The 23,488-nt window shown below is 41.3% G+C and overlaps 1 protein-coding gene across 1 annotated transcript in view; it reads right to left on the bottom strand.

Moving 5' to 3' along the window:
* NIPAL2 (NIPA like domain containing 2) overlaps positions 1 to 23,488 on the bottom strand; it is a 72,125-nt gene that overhangs the window by 41,414 nt on the left and 7,223 nt on the right. The window contains exons 2-3 of the mRNA XM_053929442.1: positions 9,158 to 9,226; positions 7,921 to 8,092 (exon numbers count right to left, since the gene is read on the bottom strand). Of these exons, the coding sequence (XP_053785417.1) occupies positions 7,921 to 8,092; positions 9,158 to 9,226 (241 nt within the window). The remainder of the gene's footprint in view (positions 1 to 7,920; positions 8,093 to 9,157; positions 9,227 to 23,488) is intronic.

Genomic DNA, 23,488 nt, shown 5'->3' with positions numbered 1-23,488 from the left:
TCAGCCCGAGCACACTGCAAGTCCCGTGCTACCAGATCGGATTCTTCTGGACAAACATCCAGTTCTTGTGTGTCATGGCCCAGTTTTTAAACATGGGAAAATAATTTGTATTCTTATAAGCATCCTCAGAGCCAAGCAAAACACAGCAGAGGCCAGCTCTGGTCGACAGGCCACCAGTTTGTCAACACTAATCCAGTCCACAAATGTAAATTTCATCGATTTTCATTTCCCGGACATTCGATTTGTTGTTTGGTGTCTACAGTCTGAAGAGAACTCAGAGTATGTGTTTATAATATAGGAAAGAAGAAGACAAAGTAGTAAAGAAAACTCTTTTATAAAAAAAACATAACCCATGACATGAAAAGAACATATTTATATAATAATGCTACAAACAGACCCTCACATGTAAATATCTGGCTTGTGGTTTCTGACCACTTAGAATGGCAGCTTTATTGTGCTGCTAAAAAGCAAACCACAAAAGCACTTTCACGTCAGTCACAATCAAGCTTCAAACATGTGGACACACTGAGCGTGCTCACAGGCCCAGTCAACTCTGACCATACTGAGGTACCAACCGCTCCCTAATTATCCTTCCCGGGTAGCTGCAGAATTGCAGGGAAAAGTATGTCAATTACAATGTGCTCCGTGGAGTTAGGATTTGACGATCTGAGGATGTGACAGTTTGAAAAATGTTTCTTTACAGAGAGAAAAGTTGGCCCACCATTCATAATGGCAGGAATAATAGTGTCAAGTAACTCATCTTAATAAAAATTGCTATTGTCATTTATTGAAGATAATGCAGAGATCATTCATAGGTAATCTGCATAGTTTGAAATGAGGAAATTTACCTGGACTAAGAACAATAATCCTTTCTTTTCTACATTTTTCTTGACACACATTAGTGATTAAACTTGAAAGACTCCAAAAAGGTAAAAATGCTATCATTGAAAAGATTAACTGTATTATAAATTTAAATGCACATTACTCCATTAATAGCAATTTCTCTAGAAATACTTTGTAGAATTCTCAAAAAGTAAGGATGGGTGGAAAAGGCATTGCAAATAAAGTTTTTAGGTTTTTGGAAAGCTTTTAGCTGAGTACATGAACAGACATAGGTGAGAAGCTCAGAATTTTATTCCATACATTTTATTTAGGCTGGTTTTGGTACAATGTGCTAAAGCAGCAAGTCACTGAGAGAAGAGAGATTTTTGCATACTTCCAGCATGAGAATAAACGTCCCTGGGAAGTGCACTGCCACAGGTAGCCCAGGAGGCTCAGAGCTCCAGTGATTTCATCCAGGCCGGGCACTAAGCACAGGGCTTCTAAAGGACTGGGACCATTCCACAGCATCTGAGGAACGCAACCGGTCACTCGCTCCTTGGTCTGTATATGTTTCCTTTCGTTTGTTTCTAATAAAAATCTTGGAGACCAAAGTTTCTGCTTGAGATGACTTCTTTGGAATTGCAAAAGGCCTCACCCGGGCTTTCTGGCTGTGCTATGACCATCATCTAATGGATTACAGACATGTTTCAGTTGAGAGCTTCCTAACAGCACAGCAGAAATACACGAAACAACGTATATTCCCCATCATGAATTTCATTTTGTGCAAAAGCCAGCATGTTAGGGAAAATTAGAGACGGAAAAGACTTATCAGTCCTAAGTCTCATTTTTCTTCTCGTTTCCGCAGTGTGTTAGCTGTCCAGTCTTAATCCAAATTAGCCCGGGAAGAGGGTGACTATTTCTCTTAGGAAATTATTCCAGGGCCAAGGAGACCTAGCTGCTATAAATTTTATCATTCCCTTTAATATTCCAAGTGTTTGATCTCCTATACTTCATCTCAGATTTAATCTACTTATTACTCACTGCTATTCATCTGGGAAATAATTAAGTAAAATAAGTTTATGTGTCTCAGATAGTATCTGGCATAGTGGATGTGCACTCAATTTTAGTTTCTTACCTTTAACTATTTCTAAAGTATTGCTTGAGTTCAATTGGAAAAAGATGATATATTCTCTGAACACTTTTCTAATTACTTTGAACAAATATACTCAGAGGCATAAAACAGAAAAACATCCATCATATTCTATTTGTTCTGCCCTCGGGGCCACTGCAGCAATGTCCCTTCATGTCCTACTGCCTTGCCACCCCTGGACACATTCATCTTATATTGAGTAAGGTCTCCCACAGATCTTCTTCATTTTCTGTGGCTTCAACTCTCTGGATGGTTGGTAACTTTATTATTTTAAACCACCTCTCAGTGCTTAGGCACAGCACAGATCACAGACATGGGGATGAATGGAAAGAGGAAAACTGTAATTGAATGACACACTTTGCAGATGCACAAAGAATCTACATCAACTCCCAAAGGACAGGCTTATAAACCTTTAAGTATTTACAAGGGTGAATATTCACAGGCCCCTTGGTACAAAATGTTTAACCATTGCGCCTCATCAGGAATCGAAACCTTTTAAACAAGTGTTGTTTCTGTTCCAACACCCTAGAACGGAACATCCTATTCTTGCTTTATCAAAATTCAATTTCAAGCCAACTCTGTGAGCTTGTACTGTGTGACTTCGCTGTGCCACCCTCTTAGAAAGAGCAGATGGCAGGCAACCAGACCCACGCAGACCCCAGTGCCCTGGGTCTCAGTGGAACAGCCAGGATGGACATTAAACAAGTCATCGAGGGCATTTACCAAAGGGGAAGGGTGAAGCTAGGGCTGCCTTGCGCAGCTGAGCAGGTTGTACGGTGCAGAAAGACACTACATCTGAGGAGGCCCCGCCCACATCTCAGATCCTGTGGATTTGTGTATTTCTCAGGGCAATTTTCTGACAGATGGCACCAGAGTGTCCTACTTGAATAAAATCAATATGTTACAATTTGCAGACAGACAGAAATAAAGTGTCAGGAGAAAGGCTGCCTTTTTCTTTTTTTATTATCTATTTTTTAATTGAATTGACTGGGGTGACATTGGTTAAGAAAATTAGATAGGTTTCAGGTATACAATTCTATAATACATCATCTGTATATTGTATTGTGTGTTCACCACCCCAAGTCAAGTGTCCTTCCATCACCATTTCTCCCTCCTTTACCCTCCTCCACCTCCCCCCAGACCCCCTTTCCCTCTGGCAATCACCACACTGTTGTCTGTGTCGGTGTTTTTCTTTGTTTAATCCCTTCACCCCTTTCACCCAGACCCCAACCCCTTTCCCCTCTGACAGCTGTCGGTCTGTTCTCTGTGTCATTGCAGCGTTATTTACAGTGGCCAAGGTTTGGAAGCAGACCAAGTGCTCACCAGTAGACAAGTGGATAAAAAAGCTGTGTTACATCTACACAACGGAATACTACTTGGCTACAAAAAAAGAAGGAAATTTTACCTTTTGCGACCCTACGGATGGACCTGGGGAACATTATACTAAATGAAATAAGTCAGAGAAGGACAAGTACCATATGATTCACTTCTATGTGGAATCTAATGAACAAAATAAACCAACACAGAAAATAGAACAGACTCACAGATACAAGGCTGCTTTTTTCTAAGTCACAAAAAGGCACTGCCTGGATGAGGGGCGGCCCGCAGAGGGGTTCCGGGACAGAGACGAGCCTTCCTAATTCGGTCCAGGAGCCAGGCAAGGCCCCCTAGGGAAGAGGGTGTACCTGGGACAGGCAGCGTTAGCAGAAGTGCCGCAGCACACCCACCTTCTTTCTTCTCACTAGATTTCCAGTACAGTATATAAATAGTTCTTCAGAAAACATAGTCTTGAATTGCATTTAGAAAGAAATCTGCCCCTCAGCCTCTCTGCAGTTAAGCTGCAAGCGAACGAAGTGCTATATAAAGCTTGAGCAAGGAAACCAAGCGGCGCACACATCTCGGGCTGTTAGCACTTCTCCCCTGACAAGACTCTGGGTCTGTTCTCTAAATGTATTTTGCCTTGGCGGGTGAGTTGGAAATTCTGGTATTTTCCAACGTGTTTTGGTAGAGACTATGTGGAAGAGTGAAGGTAATTGCTGCTTAATGGCCGAACAAACAAGCTGTGAGGACCCTACTTTTCTTTTCTGCTCCCTGAAAATTAACCCTTTATGGATAAGAACGGCAAAAAGCATTTCTTGAATTGGTTCATCCACTTTAGAAAATTTAACCACCAGCCATCTTTGGGGGCGTGGGAGAGAACTCCATCCTAAGGAACGGCGTACTTTGTTCCTAATAGTAACGAGGGCGGTACACCGCCGTGGGAGAGCTGGTGCTGTCCCGTGTCACACACTGGGCTGCACAGGCAGCCCTGTTCCCGGGTGCCGGTTGTTTACCCAGTGCTGCCCCGTGACAACTTCCGAGGTAGGCTCTCTTTTTACCCCCAGTTCACAGACTAGAGATCTGAGGCGCAAACCGGTGCAAACAACTAGCTGAGGCCGCTGAGCTGCCCAGCGGCGGGACTGACCGTGAACTCGCCGCAGTGGGGCCCTAGGGCTTGCGCTCTCGGCCATTCCCCTGCTCTGGCTCATTGGGGAAGTACCCAGCCTGGGCTCTGGGCGCTAATGAAAAACCATCCATGAAGCTTTCTTCATTGTGGGAACACAAACACAAGCCGACATCCAGAATTAACCAGACTGCCAGGACAACCAGCATTTTAGGCAAAACAAGCTTTTGGATCTATAATTCACAGACAAAGACCTTTAGTAAGAAAAGCAGGGTAAAGGTACAAGGTGGCACAAGGACATGAGGGCTCTGACACTCTTTCAAAAAGTGGGACTCAGGCCTGGCCACTCAGATCTGCTGACGCCCCAGGATGCGGTGCCGTATCCAACCCCTGTGCCAGGCCCGGGCGAGCTACCTATCCTGGCCGAGTCTCCAGGGCACCACGACTGCTTGTGAGCATGGTCTTAAGAATTCCCGACAGACTCTTCAGCAGAACTGTTGTTTCTAGGGATGCTTCATATAAAAGCATCTTGTGGTCAGTAGGTTTGGGACACCGGGCCTCTGCCTATGAACAACTGACACTGTGCCTGGACCTAACCCAGGGTCCCAAGAACCGTACACTAGTGACCCTGTATAAATTTTAAAATCGAATATTTCAGAAACCTGTTGGATTATGGAATTCTTTGTTTCTCAGAACACCTATGAAAGCACCAGCAAGACCACGGCTTGAGAAATGCTGCCTCAAGGTGAGCACGTCCGCAAGGAACAGCTGGACCCACAGAAAGGTCGGGGAGGACAGAAAAGATGTTCGAGGTGGGAATACGGGTAGAGAGCAAATTGAAAGATCTGTAAGGCTTACCATAGAGCTTCTTATATATTAGCCCTAATTAAAAAAAACCTGACCTGTTCAACTGCAGTGCACGAAGGGAGCAGGAATTTTGGTCATGTGAGACCAAACAGCAGGTCTGACATACTAGCAGTCTGTGTACCGTGAGACTAGCGAGTACACATGATCACCCACACAGTAGCTCCTTACTTCTGGGAAAGGAAAAAGCAGCACAGTGCGTTGGTATGAAGCAGACTAGAGGGAGGAAGAGGGAAGGAAGGACCCTTTGCTTGGACTTCAGAGCTAAGGTTTCCAAAGTGTTCTAGATTTTCATTTCTTTTTCATTTAGTTTGTAAAGCAACAAAAGACAAACACCAGCAAAGAATATGCAAACTCAATGCAACATTGCAACAAACATTATCTTTTCAAGGGAGGTTTGATTTTTTTTCTTGAAGCTCCCAAGAAATAATAGGGAAAAAAAAGTTCCAGCATAGAAAAGTGTGGACACTTTTCTGCCTCAACTGTAAATATTGCCTGAAGATAAGTCATTTTAAAAATACTTTCCCCTTTGCTTCAAATTCTCAAGAGTTTTTATAATCTTTATAAAGAATCTCAGGATGGTAGGGGGTTGTTCCGGGGAAAATTCTCCATCACCAGCAGTCCCTAACCCACCCATGACACTTCACAATAACCTAAGTTCAGCTCAGGAGTTCTGCGGAAATATTATTTATGAGCATATATTACTGTTTGCGAAGATTGTAAAGTAGGGAATGATTTGTGTTTGAGGCTATAATTCACTTCTTTGACTATTTCAAATGGGCAGAGAGGGAGGTTGCTAAAAATGTTCTAAAGCTGAAAATATTAATTGGGGCTAAGATCACACACACCGAAAGTGATGTGGAGAAGTAAGAAAACCCCACCTGTCAAGGCAGTGGACTCAGAGTGTGAGGTGGGTGGACTGGCCCCCCAGGGCACCTGCAGGGGGACAGGGAGCTGTGTGGGGGAAAGGTGGGAAACCTTCAGCTTCCCGTGATAGATGAGAGCTTTGAGTAAGTCAAGCCAAAATGGGCAGTTTCACGGAAGGCCTGCGAGGAGTATCAAGGCTGGTCCTAAATTTCTGGCAACTTCTGAATTTTCACATCAGGTCCCAAGAGGCCTGCCTATATTTCATTCCTGTCAAATCTCTGATCTTTGCAATAAATCCAGCCGTGCCCCCTGTTCTTTGAGCTAGTTAGAGTAGCTCTCTCTCCCCCGCCCCCCCAAAATGATTGTCCAGGACTGGGAGCCTCCAGATAAATGGAGCATTTCAGTACAATGTGGTGCGCTCAACCCTCCCCCAAGGAACTGTTTCTTGTGCCTCGATACATTTTTTTCTTTGGAAACTGAGCAAAAAGTAGAAAAAGAAACAAAACTAAAGATCAGCATTAAAGACACAGTCATTATGAAGAATAATATAACATTTTCAGAACAACTGGGGCCTGTAGAGGTCCCACGTTGACAATATAACGATATCTTTTACCTGTTATTTCTTAGATTTTTGAAAAGAAGATAAAATCTAGAATGTCCACATATGAAGTGTGTGTAGTAAATAGAAGATAAACCGAAATTGCTTACTTTATCCAAACGTTAAAAATGGTAAAGGATTTCATAAACTGTAAGCCTATTCAGAGTGGTAACAGCACGGTAATTTTAACGGAACAATTTCTAGAAAGCTAAACAAAGTGTTCTTTGCTAAATATTGTATTATCATATATCATGAATGTATTTCAAATATTTTAAATGATTAAGAATGGGAAATTGCTTGCAAAACAAAAGGAAATTCTCTTTGTATACACATTATTTCAGTTTGAATTATATGTTTTTTCAGACCACCTTATACTCCGTAGGAGAAACATTAAAACCGGGATGTGTAAGCACGCGGTATGCTTGATCTAGTCGTTACCAGACAAGAACCACTAATTTGTTTCTATTTCAATGAAGTTTCCAAGTTCACAGAAATTTAGAAACATGCTGTTTCCATAGCAGCAAATAGTAAAACTAAAAAAGATCTTATTGATTTTAATGAGGTTTAGAGAATTTGTCCTCCTTTCTGGAAGTCATTTTTGCTCTTTTTTAAGTCTTTTAGCAACATTTTACATTCTCTTTTCTAAATGTATTTAGTAAATCAAATAAATTTTAAAAGTAGGATAATTGTGACATTACTGCAAAATTACACATCCTTATGGCAACACAGAGTAACAAATATTTAATTCTTAGTGTAAAAAAGATGCTAAACTATGGAGTCAAGATCAGGCGCCGGGGAATCTAAGTGCATGTAATGTCCGGCTAAGACATGAATAAAACATAAATTGCATTACGAATGCTTTTAGATGGTTCATTACTGATTAAAAAGCACTGTATAATATTTGCCGTTACTGGTAATTTATTAGGACTCAGACTAGGATTAGGCTTTTATGCATGAAGTGTGGTAACTACAAAATGCAAGTTTATCCACAGTGAATGTGGCAGCACTACAGGGGAAAACTGACATTAAATAGCACAATTGTTCCAAGTTAATGTGCTAAGGAAACAGGAAACAGACTTTCTTCCTTTGTGCATTTGTTGCTTAAGTTGGATGTTTTTCACCAACTTCCTGATCTCCTAAAATTTCCGTTTGTCAGAACGTAGGAAAATGGCTCACCTGTAACAGACACACAGCCTAAGGGAGCGATGAGAGTAACAGGTGCAAACCCATAGGCTGCGAAGTTTCCCGCCTCTCCCACAGCCATCAGCGCAGCCCCGCCCCACCACAGAGCGCTCTTGAAGAATGGCCTTGGGTGTTCTTGCTTCGCCAGCCGAAGATGAGAATATTTCTAGAAGTAAATCAGAATGTAAATAACAAAATACTTCTACTCAATTAAAACTTGCCTTAAAATTGTTGGCCCTACCTATTTGCATCATCGCTTTAAAAATTTTTTTGCAGATCATTGAAGAGCAATTATTATGGTTTTATATTTGTCCTGAACATATTAACATAAGTAATTCACACTGACATAGCGTTTTATAGTCAAAAGGGTCTTCTCACATATGAACATTGCTTAATTCAATAACAACTCTGTAAAATAAGTATCAGTACTATCTAAAGATGAGGTGTAAATGAAGGAGTAAAGTGACCTTTTAGTTCACTACCAAAACAGTTATGTTAGAATATCAGAAAGTCCAGATGCCAAAATAAACATCAATTAAATAAAGATAATAAATCACTAAAGAAAAACTTTTTTGTTGTTTTTCAATTTCCTTTTTTCTTATTGTTATTCAATTACAGTTGTCTGCATTTTGAAAGGAGATTCAAATTTATGGGTCAAAGTAGCTACCACAATAAACACAGCAGGCCAGGATGCTTTGGTAGCAGGGGTTGGCTTGTGGGGAGTCTTGTTTATTCTGGTTTGACTATTTGTATTTTAAATATAAATTTCTGAAAAACTGGACATTAATTAAAGCTCTAGTACCTTATTGATTTTATGATAACTGAACTTCCTTTTAAAAAGTATGTACAATTCTAGATTCATTTTAAAATCTTTTAAAGAAAATAATAAAAGTACTAGAAAAAAACCACAGAACATTAAAGAAAATCTTAGCTTATGCCAAGGTTCTGAACGTCTTTTTAAGTGTGGTACAATTCATAAGCTACCTAGGCTCCTTGCCTAAGGTACACAATACTAGTAAGAGGCCCATGAAAACATTTAATTTCTTTTAAAATCAGAATTAAAAAGTATGAGTGTAATACAGCTGGAAGATATTTATCTTTATATCAGTGAGGCCACAAAATATAATTTTAATATTTTTAATGGAGGAAGAGCCCAAGGAGGCAAAGGTGCCTGTGGACCATTGAAGTCATGTGTTAGAAAACTGAGTTAGAAAAGTAAGCTGCTTCTCACCTGAATATTTAGGGAAATGCTGATTACCAAGTTTCCTAAAATGGCCAGGAAAACTCCAAAAAGGTGAATCTGAAAAAGAAAATGTTTTCTTTAAATGGTACACTAAATAGCACTTGTAAGATACTCACTGAAAAAAGCCCAAATAATAAAAAATTTTAAGTCAATACATTCATTCATTCGTTCATTCAGCAAATATTTACTTAGCAGCCGTTTGTGAGGGTTGTTTGGAAGATGAGTAATGATTTTCACTAGGATTACTAGCCCATCTTTACTTCCTTCGACTCTAGCCAGTGAGTGTCCCTTATCCCTTTTTTTCTATTGTCACGTGTACCATTAGGCCCTATAAATAGATGGCCAGTTCTCCGAGCTCAGAGAACCATGTCTTAGGCTTCCACTGGGTCTCTGACATCATCTACCATACAAAACTAGGAACTTGAAAAATCCTTGCTTGGAAAAGCATATAATGCTTTAAAACAAGAACTATTTAGGTTAAAAAGTTAGTTCTGCACAGGCCGGTGTGGCTCAGCTGGTTGGAGTGCTGTCCCATAAACTGAAAGGTCATGGGGTTGATCCCCAGTCAGAACACGAGCCGAGTTTCAGGTTCAGTCCCCAGTCTCTCACATCACTGTTCTCTCTCTCTCCCTCTCTCTTTGTCTCTATCCACCCCCCCCGCCCCCTTTCCTCTCTCTCTAGAATCGATCAATAAATATACACAAATAAAATAAAATATCTTGTCTTTAAGAAAATAGTTCTTACACATTGCCCAAAATGTTTACTATAGACAGCGCATCTATTATTTGATGACTTCAAAAGATGCACCAGCGGCTCCTATCTAAATAACAATTGTAATATCTTCTAGCATTATAAATTAGCAATGTTCTAAGGGATCTTTCCCTCTCTTCTTCCAGAGTACATAACTTCTAGCTAGCTTTAAATTCCAAGGGGTTATTTAAATTTCAAATGAACATTACAACCATAAGGAACCCTTTGCAGAATGCAAAATGTCTTTGAAGTTTTAAAACTTTATTATATATGTTGAAGTGAAATTCAGTATTTTTAAAAAATGAAGCAAAAAATTTGAAAACCCATTTAATAGTTGATATAGAATATCCCTAGTCTTTAATCAGTTAAGAATTTTCTTTTCCTAATACAGGCAGTTGGCAATAATTTTGATCACTGTTCCTCATGGGGAACAATTGTATAATACAATGTGCCATTTCCATGCTTTTGATTTATACAATTAAATGCATTTGGCAGCAATCAGGAAAATAAAGATTCAGATGAAGTATGGGATTGAACAAATAATTATGAAAATCTTCCATAATTATAAAAGTAAATTGTTAAATAGAAATAACTGACATCAAAATTCTTTAAATAATTCACTGAGTAGTTTAAATGCCACCAGGCCAAATGTTTAGAAATTGGTAGCAGCATTTGGCAATGACCTCTTGGAAATGACACTAAAAGCACTGGAAACAAAAGAAAAAAACATGTAAGTCGGACGTCATCAAGGTTAAAATCTTTTGTGCATCGAAGGACACTATGAACAGAATGGAAAGGCAACCCACGCAATGTTAGAAAGTATCTGAACATCATGTCTGACACAGATTGATGTCCAGAATATATAAAGAATTTCTATTACTCAACGACAAAAAATAAACAACCCAATTAAAAAAATGGGCAAAGGACTTTATAAGTAAACTTTTCTCCTGAGAAGATATACAAATGGCCAATCAATAGGCACATGAAAAGGTACTCAACAGTACCAATAATCAGGGAAATGCTGGTCAAAACCACAATGAGCTCTCACTTCTCGTCTAATAGGATGACCACAATTAGAAACAGAAACAGAAAGTAACAAGTGTTGGTAAGGATGTGTGGAAACTGAAACCCTTGTGCTTTGAAGGTGGGGATATAAAGCGGTACAGCCGCTGACCTTACACCACGTACGTTAACTCGAAATCAAAGACCTAAGTGTAAGAGACAAAACTATAAAATTCTCAGAAGAAAACACAGGAGTAAATCTTCATGACCTTGGACTTGGCCATGGAGTCTTACAGATAAGACATCAAAAACATAAGGAAGAAAAGAAAAAATAATTGGACCTCATCAATATTAAAAATGTTTGTATTTTAAAGGCCACTATTAAGAAAATGAATAGACAACCCATAAATGGTAGAAAACTTTATAAATTATATATCTAATAAGGGACTTGTATCTAGAATAGATAAAGAACTCTTACAACTCAATACTAAAGGGACAAATAACCCAAATAAAAATGGGCCAAGGATCTGAATAAACATTTCTCCAAAGAAGACAAATTTCTAATAAGCACACAAAAAGATTTCAAGATCACCAGTCATCAGGGAATGCAAATCAAAACCACAGTGGAATACCTCTTCATACCGAATAAGATGGCTAAAATAAGAAAGGTCAGATAATGACTACTATTAGCAGGAACGTAGATAAATCGGAGCCCTCGTCCACTGCTGAGAGAAACGGAAAGTGGTGAAAGCTTTGGGAACAGGCTCGCGGTTCCTCAAAAGTTAAGCACAGACTTGCCATTCGACTCAGCAACTCCACTCCTAGGTCCATGTCCAAGAGAAATGAAACCACTATGCCTACACAAAACCCTCTACACAAATATTCACAGCAGCATGATTCACAATAGCCCAAAGTGCAAATGACTCATATGTCCACCAACTATTGAATAAACAAAATGTAGTACATTCACACATGAATATTATTCAACAATAAAAAAAAAAAAGTGAAGGACTGACGTGAGCTACAACCCAGTAAGCCTTGAGAAGTTCATGCTGAGTGAAAAAAATCTAGTCATAAAAGACCACATACCCTATGATTCCATCTATACGAAAGGTCCAGAACAGGCAAATCTATAGAGATGGAGGGCAGATTTTTGGCTGCTTAGGGCTGGGAAGAATGGGAGGCTTGGGGACGACAGCTACAGGTACATGGTTTCTTCCTGGGGTGACAAAAATGCTCTAAAATTGGCTGTACAGCTCTGTGAACATACTACACCCAACGACTCGTACACCTTGAGTGAGGAATTGTGTGGCATGTGAACTATACTTTAATACAGTTGTTACAAGACATAAAATAATTTTAAAAACACAAAAGCATTTACATCTCTGTTTTTTGCCCATAGAAACAAAATACTACAAAATGTAGCTAGCTCTATTTCAGTCTCTTCTCTCTCCCAGAGAGAAATTTTTTTCCCTGAAGTTGGTATCTTTCCTTACTAGATTTATCTTATTTATCTTTATTTTGTTTACACAAATTTGATTTTTTAATCTTCTTTATTTGAACTCAACTCATCAGCTTTCCCTCTTTCTAATAATGCAGGCACGCATGGCCACACATATTTCTCTCTAAGTACATCATGTTCGCTACTTGCATAGTTTGGGCATGCGTAGTTTTCATTGGCATTTAGTGCTAAATATTTTCTACTTATCTTATGTTTATCTGAGACTTATATTATTCAGAGGCATGATTTTTAATATTTTTAAACAAATGGGGTATTGATTATCACTTTGTAACTAATTTCTACTTTTATTGAGTTGTAGGGAGAAAATATTAAAATATAAATTATAAATTTGCTTTTTGACCTAGTATGGGGTATAAATTGAAATTTGTTTTATGACCTCATAGTGTATGGTCATGTTTTATAAGTGTTCCATGTATGCTTGAAAAGAAAGTATTTAATTGTTGGGTTAACATATTTTACGTTTCCTTTCTCCCTCCCTCCCTCCCTTCCTCTCCCCCTTCCTTCCTTCCTTCCTCCCTTCCTTCCTTCCTTCTTTCTTTCCTTCTTTTCTCCCATCTATCCATTCATTTACCTACCTCCATTAATTTGTTGCTCAAATCTTTGCTGCTGTTCCTACATTTTGGACTTCTTTGTCCATGAATTGCCGAGGGGGAGAATGTTAAAAATCTACTACGCACATGGATTTATCCAATTTTCCTTTTAAATATATCGAGTTTTGCTTTACATATTTTAAAGCAATAACACTAGGTGTGTGAGTTTACAAGTTTAGGACTGTTTTATATTCCCAGTTAACTGTTCATTTTGTCATTATTTATTGACTTTTAAATCTCAATAATGCTTTTGCTTTAAAGTCTATTTTATTGGATATTAATATAATGTTGCTGCTTTCTTTTGATATTTGCAACTTTCCACATCCCTTTACTTTCAAAATTTCTGTCTTATTTTAGTCAGGCCTTTTATACATAGAAAATAGGTGAATAAAACACCCCAAGACTTTCTGTCAAATGGGAAGTTTAGTCCATTTTGTTTATTTTGAATACAATTGTGTGTGTGTGTTTGTAGGTATCTTGCTTTTTATTTCCTTTCTGTTTTCTCTTTTCCTGAATATTGTTGGATTGATTGAGTTTTCTTTTTCTTTTCTTCCCCCTACTGTTCTGGCTGGGAAGTTATACATCTTAGGTATATATTTCTTTGTAACTATTAAAATTTTTAAACTTTTTACCTTGCAATAATTACGGACTTATAGCAGGTTGCAAAGAAATGCACTGTTATGCTCTCTTCCCCAGCCCCCTCCTCAGTGCCAACATCGTACAGAACTACAATAAAATATCAAAGCCAAGAAATTAGCACTGGTAAAGATCTTACTTAGATTTCACCAGTTGTACTTGCACTTGTGTGTGTGTGATCAAGATACTCCTCCGTACCATCCCCACAACACACCCTCCCCATCGTCTTTTCCTCCCCATCCCAAACCTCCAGCAACTGCTAATTCTCCTCTCCATACCTGTAACTGTGTTATTTGACAAATGCCACATAAATAGAATCACACAGGATGTATCTTTTGAAGTTGGCGTCAGCCTTGAGGTTAATCCAAGCTGTTGGATCAATAGCATGGTCCTTTTCATCGCTGGGCAGTGTTCGGTGGACGTACCACATTGTTTGGCCATTCACCCGCTGAAGGACAGTCAGGGGGTGCCAGCGAATGTCAAAACAATGACAGCCAGTTTGGGGCTGTCTGAATAAAGCTGCTATGAACATTCGTGTGCAAGTTATGTATGAAAATAAGTTTTTCTCTGGGATAAATGCCTGAAATGATAACTGCTGGGTCACGTGGTTAAGTCCGTTTCAGTTTTGGAAGGAAGTGGTGAACTATGGTGCAGAGCAGCTGTACCGTCTTACATCCCCAACGGCAATGTATGAGTGACAGACTCTCTCCACTTCACGCACTCCCAGCGTAAGTTCTCATGCTGCCGAATACTCCCATCCTCCTAAACATTATAACACTTCCATTTGCTACAGTCTCTTCTCTCCTGTCTTACATGTTGAGTGTACTAGTTCTACTTTGTTTTATTTTAATTCTCACCCAAGGATATGTTTATTGATCTTAGAGAGAGAGGAAGGGGGAGAGGGAGAGAGAGAGAGAGAGACATTGATGTGAGAGAGAAACATTGATCAGTTGCGTCCTGGACACACCCCGACTGGGGACTGAATGTGTAACCTAGGTATGTGCCCTGACCAGGAATCGAACCCACAACCTTCTGGTGTACAGGGTGATGCTACAATCAACCAAGCCAGGGCTCTACTTTGTTCTTATATCTAAATCAGTCATTGGTATTATTGTTTTATACAGTCCATACTTGCCTTATTTATCCATATTTATGTATTTTTTGTTCATCACTGCTCTTTAAAAAAAACAAATAACAGTTTTATTGCGATATCATTCACATACCATAATGTTCACCCTTTTAAAATATGCAACTCAGTAGTTTTTAGGTTTATTCACAGAGTCGTGCAACCATTGCCACTGTTTGATTTCAGGACAGTTTTGTCACCCCCCCCCAACAAACTCCATACCCATCAGTAGTCACTTCCCACTCACTCCGCCCCTCAGCCCTTGGCCACCAGCAGTCTGCCTGCTGACCACGGATTTGCTTGTCCTGGACATGTTGTAGAAGGGACTCATACAGTGTGTGACCTTTTGTGTCTGGTTTCTTTCATTTAGCACAATGGTTTTAAGGCTCATTTGTTGTATCATCTAACTTTCTTTTCCAAAATTGTATGGTTACATACAATTTTATATAAATGTATACCACATTTTATGTATGTATTCATCGGCAGATAGCCATTTGGGTTGTTCCTACTTTTTGGACATTACGTTACTGTATCTTAATTTTCATCCTGGGTCCAGTGTTCTTCCTGAAGAAACTTCAGTAGCTCTTTCAGTGAAGTTCTTTGGATGGAAATTCTTCGCTGTTCTGCAAACATCTTCAGGTCATCTTTCCCCTTGAGCATGGAAGTACAGGCTGACAGTTACTTCATTCAGAACTTCGGTTGTATTATTGTTGCCTTTTGGCCTTTACTGTTGTTGTTGAGAAGTAGGTTGTCAATCTAATTGTTGCTCCTCTGTAGGTAACCTGCCGTTTTTCTTCAGGTGCTTTTACGATTTTGTCATTGCTTTCAGCAGTCTCACTACAATTTTTTTATATGTGGATTAGCTGCTTAGGACTCAGGTTTCCTCAATTCAAAGATTCATGCATTTCGCCAATTTTGTTAAGTTCTTCACTATTATCTCTTTGAATGTCATCTCTCTTACGTTCTCTCTGCTCCCTTCAAATGGAACTACTCCTACAAGTCTGTGAGACTTTGTCACCCTACCCTCGTTTCCTAAATCATCCCCCGTAGTCTCCAACTCGTCATCTCTTTGTACTGAACTACGGACCACTCCCGCAGATCGATCTTCTGGTTCAGCTTTTTGACCTCCCTCTTCTGGAGTGAGCCTTCAGTACCTCCATCAGGACCTGTGTTAGACTGTGCTGTCCTTATTTTTTACAAGTTTGTTTCCCCTCTGGACTAGAAGCTCCCAGAGGGCAGAGCCGTGCTGTGACTGACTCATCGGTGCATCTTTGTGACCCTAATGCCTAGGACAGGATCTGGCACACAGAGATTATTGGTTAAATACTGTCTGACCTGAACTACCACCACAGTGAGTACGACCTGAGCGGAAATAGTACATTTTGACCCTTGGCCCTGGGAAGATCTCAAAGGGAGTATTTTCTAATCAACTTCACTTGAATATCCCAAACACGCATTTTTGTGAGAGCACAAGCTGGCCCCGGAATTCAGGTTTTAACAGCTAAGAGTGTCCACCGGTGTGCAGTGGAAAGCTGCCTGCCAGCTTTTAAAGTCTAGTTAATTTATACTATTCTAAAAGGACAAGAGCTATACACGTATAGAGCAGGCATTACAGTTTCCTGATAATATTTGCTACAAACTGGTATATCATGTTCTTTATTTTTCTCAAAGTTTACCTCATTTTTCAAAGTTAATTCCATGCTCATTAAATTAATTTAGCACTTATTTGTAAATAAGTGATGTAGTAAATCCTCACTAATGCCTCTAACTTTTGGGGAGGGAAGCTTCATATTTGCAGTGTTTCTAACAGAAGGTGGTTCAATTACCTCCAAGGACATACAGTAACTTGAAGAAACTACTACCAAGTGCTGTTTCCAATTAGAGGCCCTGGTAAATGTGCTTTAACGACGACACAATCCTCATCTGCAATCAGAAGTATCATTTGCATACAGGGAGCAGGCCCTTATAAACTTGGCATTTAAATTAGATTAAAACTGTCTAGTTTACATCATTACTTTATCAGAGTGTTATCTGTTTTCTAGCATTTCAGAATTAGTGGAAGGTCAGATCACCTCGCCTTCCCTCACCCCCTTCCTCCCGTCTGTGGGTCTGGAGCCTGCTTAGGGAGGAGAACAGAGAAGGGAAAGGACCTGTGCCATCACACAGCTAGACAGCAGGCAGTTTTTGACCTTAGGGCGCCCAGCTTCCGTCTGAAGTCCTATTTTTCATGGGTTGCAATAGGTAACCATCTGGCTAGTCAATGTCAATTTACCACAATTTAAAAATTAGCGGAATCTGTTTCTTTTTTATCAGTGCAAGCAAGATAAAACAAAGATAATAGAAGGGAAGGTTGCTCCACAGCTTAATGCAGTTAGAAGTACAGGCCAGAAACCCAGGGAGATGCCCTTTCTGCAACGCTCACTATTGTTGCCACTACAGCTTAATTTCTGGCTCTGCCGGGATATCTTGGCAAACAGATGGTGGGACCCGCAGCAGACAGTTTATCTAAAAGGACGTTCAACACATCAGCACTGGGAACTTTTCAAGATGCTTTTGTTTTATTTGGAATAACAATCTTTTATCCTACTTTAAAAAATTTTTTTTATGCCAGAATGTTCTTTTGCGTACAGTTAGAAACCTATAATTCGTGGGTGGGGCAGTTTGGCCAGATGAAGATGGGATATGATAACAGGGGTGTGTGGAACTGGTAACAGTCTGTCCCAGTTCTGGCTTTGAAATCAACTATATTCCTGGCTCTGTTTTCAAAACATGAATTCAGAAACAGACCCGAACGGTACTAGCACACGGCTCAAATGAACCATAAATTCAGAGCTAGTGTTGAACATGGTAATAGCCATATTCAGCTCACAACTAGAAAAATGCTATCTCCTGTTCCAGGAAGTAAAACATGCCTCAGCATGGAAATGAAAGAGATCTGGGTTCTAGTACCAGAAATAAGTACAAGTTGGGAGATTTAGGTCAACTAATCACTCCAGAAATGACCCCACGAGCCAGACACTGCAGGGGAAGATGTGCCTGAGACCCAGGTGTTCGGTTCACCCCATCTCACAGGGTCTCTTAGGGGTGGGCTGGGGCTGTTTTCAGTTTGCAAATAGTAAACAGGTAGACGCATACCTCACCTCCGGAGCAGTTAGGAAGGGACAGGACATCCAAATTCATCCTTAAGTATTTTGGGGTGAAGACTCATAATGTACACCACTTACTTTCAAATGATATAGCCACACAAAATAAAAGCAGAAAGAGAGAGAGAATGAGAGAGAGAGAACAGGTGCTTCACAAAGTTAACAGTTGATGAATCTCCAGGTGAAGGACATATTGTCCTGATCTTTTTAATTTTCTATGGATTGGAAAATTTTCAAAGTGAGAAGTTGGAAAAAGTGCTTTACAGACTCAATGAAATTCTAGAGGACATGAATTGATTTTAAACAAGTTAAAAGGGGAAGTGATAACAAGAAAAGAAATAAAAGTAAGAAATAAGTTGGCTGAACCAAGGAAAGATGATAAGGAGGAAAAATAAACCCATTGCACAACTGAAAGCCAAATGTAGATACTGAGAAAAACATGCAATGTGACAGAAAAGGACTTGAAATGAACATTATCACAGAGAAAATGGTAGACATGGGAGACAGACAACTCGAGGAAGCTCACATCGGATGCTGTGCATTCAGTCACGAATCCATTTGGTGTTTATTCAGCAACTGCTAAACATTAGGTCTGATGTCAGAGTCTGAGGATGCAAAGTACCCTCTAGAAGCTCAGAAGTAGAAAAAGCCGATAGCAGACTGCCACCTGTTAAATCTCTAATAGAGGCATGTTCTATAGAACCCACGGGAACAGAAGGGACTGGGAGTGAAAATCTGCCTGGTGTGGAGAGCACGTTAGTTTCCTAGCACTTCTGTAACAAATCATCACAAACTTGGTGGCTTGAAACAACAGAAATGTATTCCCTCACAGTTCCAGAAGCCAAGGCTGAGAATTAATTTCCCTGTGCTGAAATCTGGATGGCAGGGCTGCACCCCCTCTGGAGCTCTGGTGCAGAATCCACTCCTTGCTTCTTCCAGTTTCTGGTGGCAGCTGGCACATCCTCGGTTTATGGTTCAATCATTTCTGCCTCTGTCTCTGTGGTGGCCACACTGCCTTCTCCTCTTCTGTGTGAAATCTCCCTGTGCCTCCTTCTTATGTAAAAATACACGGGAGGGTATTTAGGGTCCATCCAGATAGGCCAGGACAGTTGCCCACCTCCAGACTTTTAACTAAATCACATCAGCAGTAAAAAGAGTGCCCTGCAGGGCCTTGAAGGAGAAGGCGCCAGAGTGGCTGGACTGGAGAGGCAGGCAGTAGGCATAGGTCTGCAGGTGGTGCCACGAGAACAGGGTCTCTAAACCAGGGAAGGGCAGGTCTGGAGTTGACTCTTGGAGACTCTTCCCGGCTGCAACGTGGAGGGTGGACTGGCAGGGAGCAAGAACGGGGTGGGGGCCGGGGGGAGACTACTTCAGGAGCTCAGAGAAGAGGTAGGGGCAGTGAGGAGAGATCATGACGGCAGGGCCATAAAGAAACAATATTCACAGCAGCAAGTGTTAGAGACACTTACCACTCACCACTAATCTTGCCCTTGTCTGCGATGGAGTTGTTTGCAACATTGACCCAAGCTGTGTTAAAACTATAAACCCATTTGTGAAAAAGAAGAAAGAAAACGTTGCAGTCAGGGACAGATTTTTAATCTGGCGTTGTGGTTACTGTATGCTGAAACGTTACTGCCTTTCCATCCTGAGAAGGTCTCCTGACACTGAACCCGAACTTGGTAACTTAAAGCCAGCAGACGAGGCCAGGGCTGCGTAACAGTGAATCGATGCCCTTCGGCAGCTGTCCCATGCCAGTTTTCTAACCAACCCGAACACCTGGGCAGAAGAGCCTGCCATGTTGCTTTCCCATACAGTTAAGAACTGTCACATTTTTTCTTTTACTCGGGAACACATTTACTTACATAATTGTACATTCGCTATTTTTAAAAAACTGAACTCCATCGAGGATAAGCCTTTCCAAGCTTACTAAGAAGCCACCATGTTTTTTTGCTCTTGAGAAATTTAAGTTTCAACAGAACAAATTAATGGAAAAAGTAATACATTTAATGACACATACTTTGGGGGCTTTTAACACTTTGCTAAGAGGAGAGCAACAATAGTCAAAAAGGTGAGATAATTAGTTAAGGAAGTCTTAAACTTGGTTCTATTACAAAACAAGTTAACCCTATATAATATTGGAGAGGGGATATTTGAAACAAAGACAGACATGCTGAACCCAAAGAATACTATTGATTGCATGCAGATCAATATAAGCTCCCACACTTTCAAACTGTGTAAGAACATATTCATAATGATAATTTAAAAAATATGTAATCTTTTGTTTCCCAAGAAGCGGGCTGCAGGCGGCCTTTTGCAGGGCCAGCGCGGGGTTTAGAAGAGGCTTCCTAGTCTGAAGCTGGAAACTTGTGCCTGGCTCAGTTACAGGTCTCTCCCCCTCCTGTCAGGGTTTCGGGAGTGCATGTCCCTTTTGAAAGCAGTGCGTGCCTTGAACTCTGGCTATATTTCACCAGATCTGTGCCCCTGGAGACTGAACTCCGTTGTCCATGTCAGGCCCCAGCCACTAGGTGAGATGCTGCCTCAATATGTGGGGGAAGGGTTATGACATTGCCACTCAGTGACAGACCTCTGCCAGAGACTTCTGCGGCCTGCACCACCCACCAGACCAGATCTTTCTGACATCAAGTTCAAATTTTCTCCAACTCTCAGGCATTGTGGACTTGGACTCTTCATTGCCTTTAAAGGGCCAGTCCTCACGGCCAAAATAACATCTCCTATTTCCAAGCCGCCCATTCCTGGCAAAATTCTCACACTCCACTGGTCCAGCAGCCAAGTCCCAACACACCTCCTGGTCAGCCCACACAGGACACCCGCAGGACTCCTCAGTGGTGACTGTGATTTGGATCTGCAAGTGCATTTCATAAGAATCATGAAATGTTCTACACGGAATGCAGCTTTCTCTATTTGACGGCCGTGGCAGCTGCCTGCACCTTGAGGTCTGCTTGTACCACGTGCGCAGAGACCACACACTTCTCCACGGCGGGGACTCAGGCTGCCACATCCCAAGGTCTATTCCGAAAGTTCCTCTTCTTCTTTGGCTCTCTTATTAACAATTCCATAACTGTACCACATTTGTCCTGGAAGCTTAACACAAACAGTCCATCGGCTAGTGTAAGAGAGCGCAGCTTCGCACCAGTCCTTCATTTGTTGTTTTTCAAGTATTTCTAAAGCATTCTCCACCCCCCGTTATGTCATTATGTACATCACATATACAGAATCCTACAGAAGGAAGGCCTGCTTGAGTGTGGTTGGTAGGGTAATAATATGGGTGTAATCATTTATAGTTTTAATTCGAACATCTCACCTAAAATGTCTTTGGTGTGCTTGAGTGTGATACTGTTATGTTACAGAATCACATGCTTATGATTTTGTAATGAAAGATTTTGTAATAAAAAGGTGCGTTATTTGTGCAGGACCCTGCATATAGCTACATTTTGAGGACGCAGTCCACGTTTTCTGATGACTTTGATCGCTGCTCTGTTGAGAAGGGCTCTCTGCTTATGATTTTTCTCGAGAGGAATGCTGGCTGCATCCACACCCGTATTGTCGACTAGCTGATCAAGCCTAATGTGGGCTGTGACAAGAGGAAACACGGGGCAGCTATCTCCCAAACAGCCCGGAAAAATCAGAGCTCTGCAAGCGCAGAGCCCAGAGGAATAAAAAAAAAAACTCCCAGAATTCACAGGACTCACCTTGAACTTGAGTGAGATAATGGCAATGCTAAGTGGCTTTTAGGACTCTTATACAGCACTGCACTCACATACCATAGTTATTTCACCTAAGTCTGCTACACTGATAGAAGAGTCCTACCTCCTAAAGAGGTGGTTGTTGATGGTAAAGAGATTGCCAAGCAGGTAGAGGCAAGGTAGGGACTGAGCCAGGGACACTGCCTTTGCCAGCTGATCCCCTTTGACTTTTCCATCAGTGGGAAAGACAAGAGAAGTTCTTTTGGGGAGGTAGGTGTGGGAATAAGTCTAGAATTTAAAAATAAGTAGCTGCTTAGAGATGATGTTAGTAGAAATGTTTCAGAACTTGATTCTATTAAGTTTGGAAGGCGAGGATGGCTCAGGCCCCACCCACAAAGACAAGGCAGGCTGCATAGGGAGCTGCATTTTGGGGCTGCCCATGTGAGATGGGGTACGGAAAGGAAAGGTCCGAGGGGAGCTGGAAGAGAGCCTGAGAGCTGCCCAAGGAGACAGTAACCCAAAGGAGGGGGAACCAAGCCCACCTGCTGGGCACTGCACTAGGGCCACAGAGGACCCCTTTCTTTTGGTTACAGGACCTTCTTTCATCCAGCCCTTTCCCCAGGGAGCCCGTGTTCTTTGGGGACACTGTGCCCAGTAACTCTAGCCTTGGTGACCGGTACGGGAAAGGACATGGACCTAACATCGTCCAATCAGACTAAAGCCCATGTATTTTCTTTGGTTGAGAAAGCTGTGCTTTCCCTCCTGGACGTGAAAGGGAAAATGTAGGGTAGTGGAGTGAGCCTATAAAAGTGGAATCAACCACCCCGAAGAAGAAAAGTGGAAGAGAAGAAGGAGAAGCTCAGTGACCGCCATGTCGTTAGAGCCTCTGGATCAAAGCCTATGCCAACCCAGAGTTCTTCTGGCCTGTGAGTCATGCAAACTGACTCCATTTCTTTTATTAATTGAGCCAGTAGGTGTTAGGTTTTAGATTTTCTGTGACTTGCAAATGAAGCCTCTTAACTTAGCATTGTTGGTAGAAAAGCCTAGTTCAAAGGCCAGAAGAAAGAGGGACTCCTATTGTAAGCTAAAGAAGTCGGGCCAGCGGTCCAAGTTCCTGAAAGGAAAATATACTTTGAGACACGCAAAGAAGGTGACTTAGGAAACCAGTGCCGAGCCTGTAGGCAGGAAGCAGAACATTCATTGTAGGCAGAACTCTGTGTGACCTGCCCAGGCCAGGGTGGGTCTCTGAGAAGTCATGCCAGGACAAATACAACCTTCAGTGAAGTGTGGAGCTCATAACTAAACATGTCTTAGCCATGCTGGGAGTGGCCAAGGTTCCAGGCACGTGACAAGGCGAGGCAAATGTTTCACAGGTGTACACATGATGAGAGCTATGTGGAGGCACAGTGGCGTGTTACCTGCCAGTCCCCAGGCAATTAGGATACTCTCATGAATCAGGATAAACGGGGAGAAGGGCTTTAACTGTATGTAAAATTAAGTCTGTCAGATGGAAGACAGGGGCTGGGGGCAGGTTATAAAAGGTATAAACTAAATAGAGGAAATACTGGATTTTTAGGAAAAATAAAACCAGCTAAAATAAGTGGCATCCAAGTCTTAATGTTAACACTGAGCCTTCCCAGGCTGGGGTGCTGGTCTTGCTGGTGGGCGAAAAACCTCAGTGTCTGCAGACGGGATCCACTACTGCCACCAGAAACTCTGCCGGCTCTTCCCACGCCCCCGACCCAGAAGCCAGGAGAGTGGCAGGAGACACGGGAAGAATCCTGGCCTTCGTACTTCCAGATAACAAGCGTTCCAGCCAGAAAACTGACGCGATTAGGCAGTGTTC

Source organism: Desmodus rotundus, chromosome 8 (assembly GCF_022682495.2).
Source record: "Desmodus rotundus isolate HL8 chromosome 8, HLdesRot8A.1, whole genome shotgun sequence".
In the NCBI taxonomy this organism is placed as follows: domain Eukaryota; kingdom Metazoa; phylum Chordata; class Mammalia; order Chiroptera; family Phyllostomidae; genus Desmodus; species Desmodus rotundus.
The sequence above is the reverse complement of the archived record's forward strand: the minus strand, read 5'-3'. Positions and strand labels throughout refer to the sequence as shown.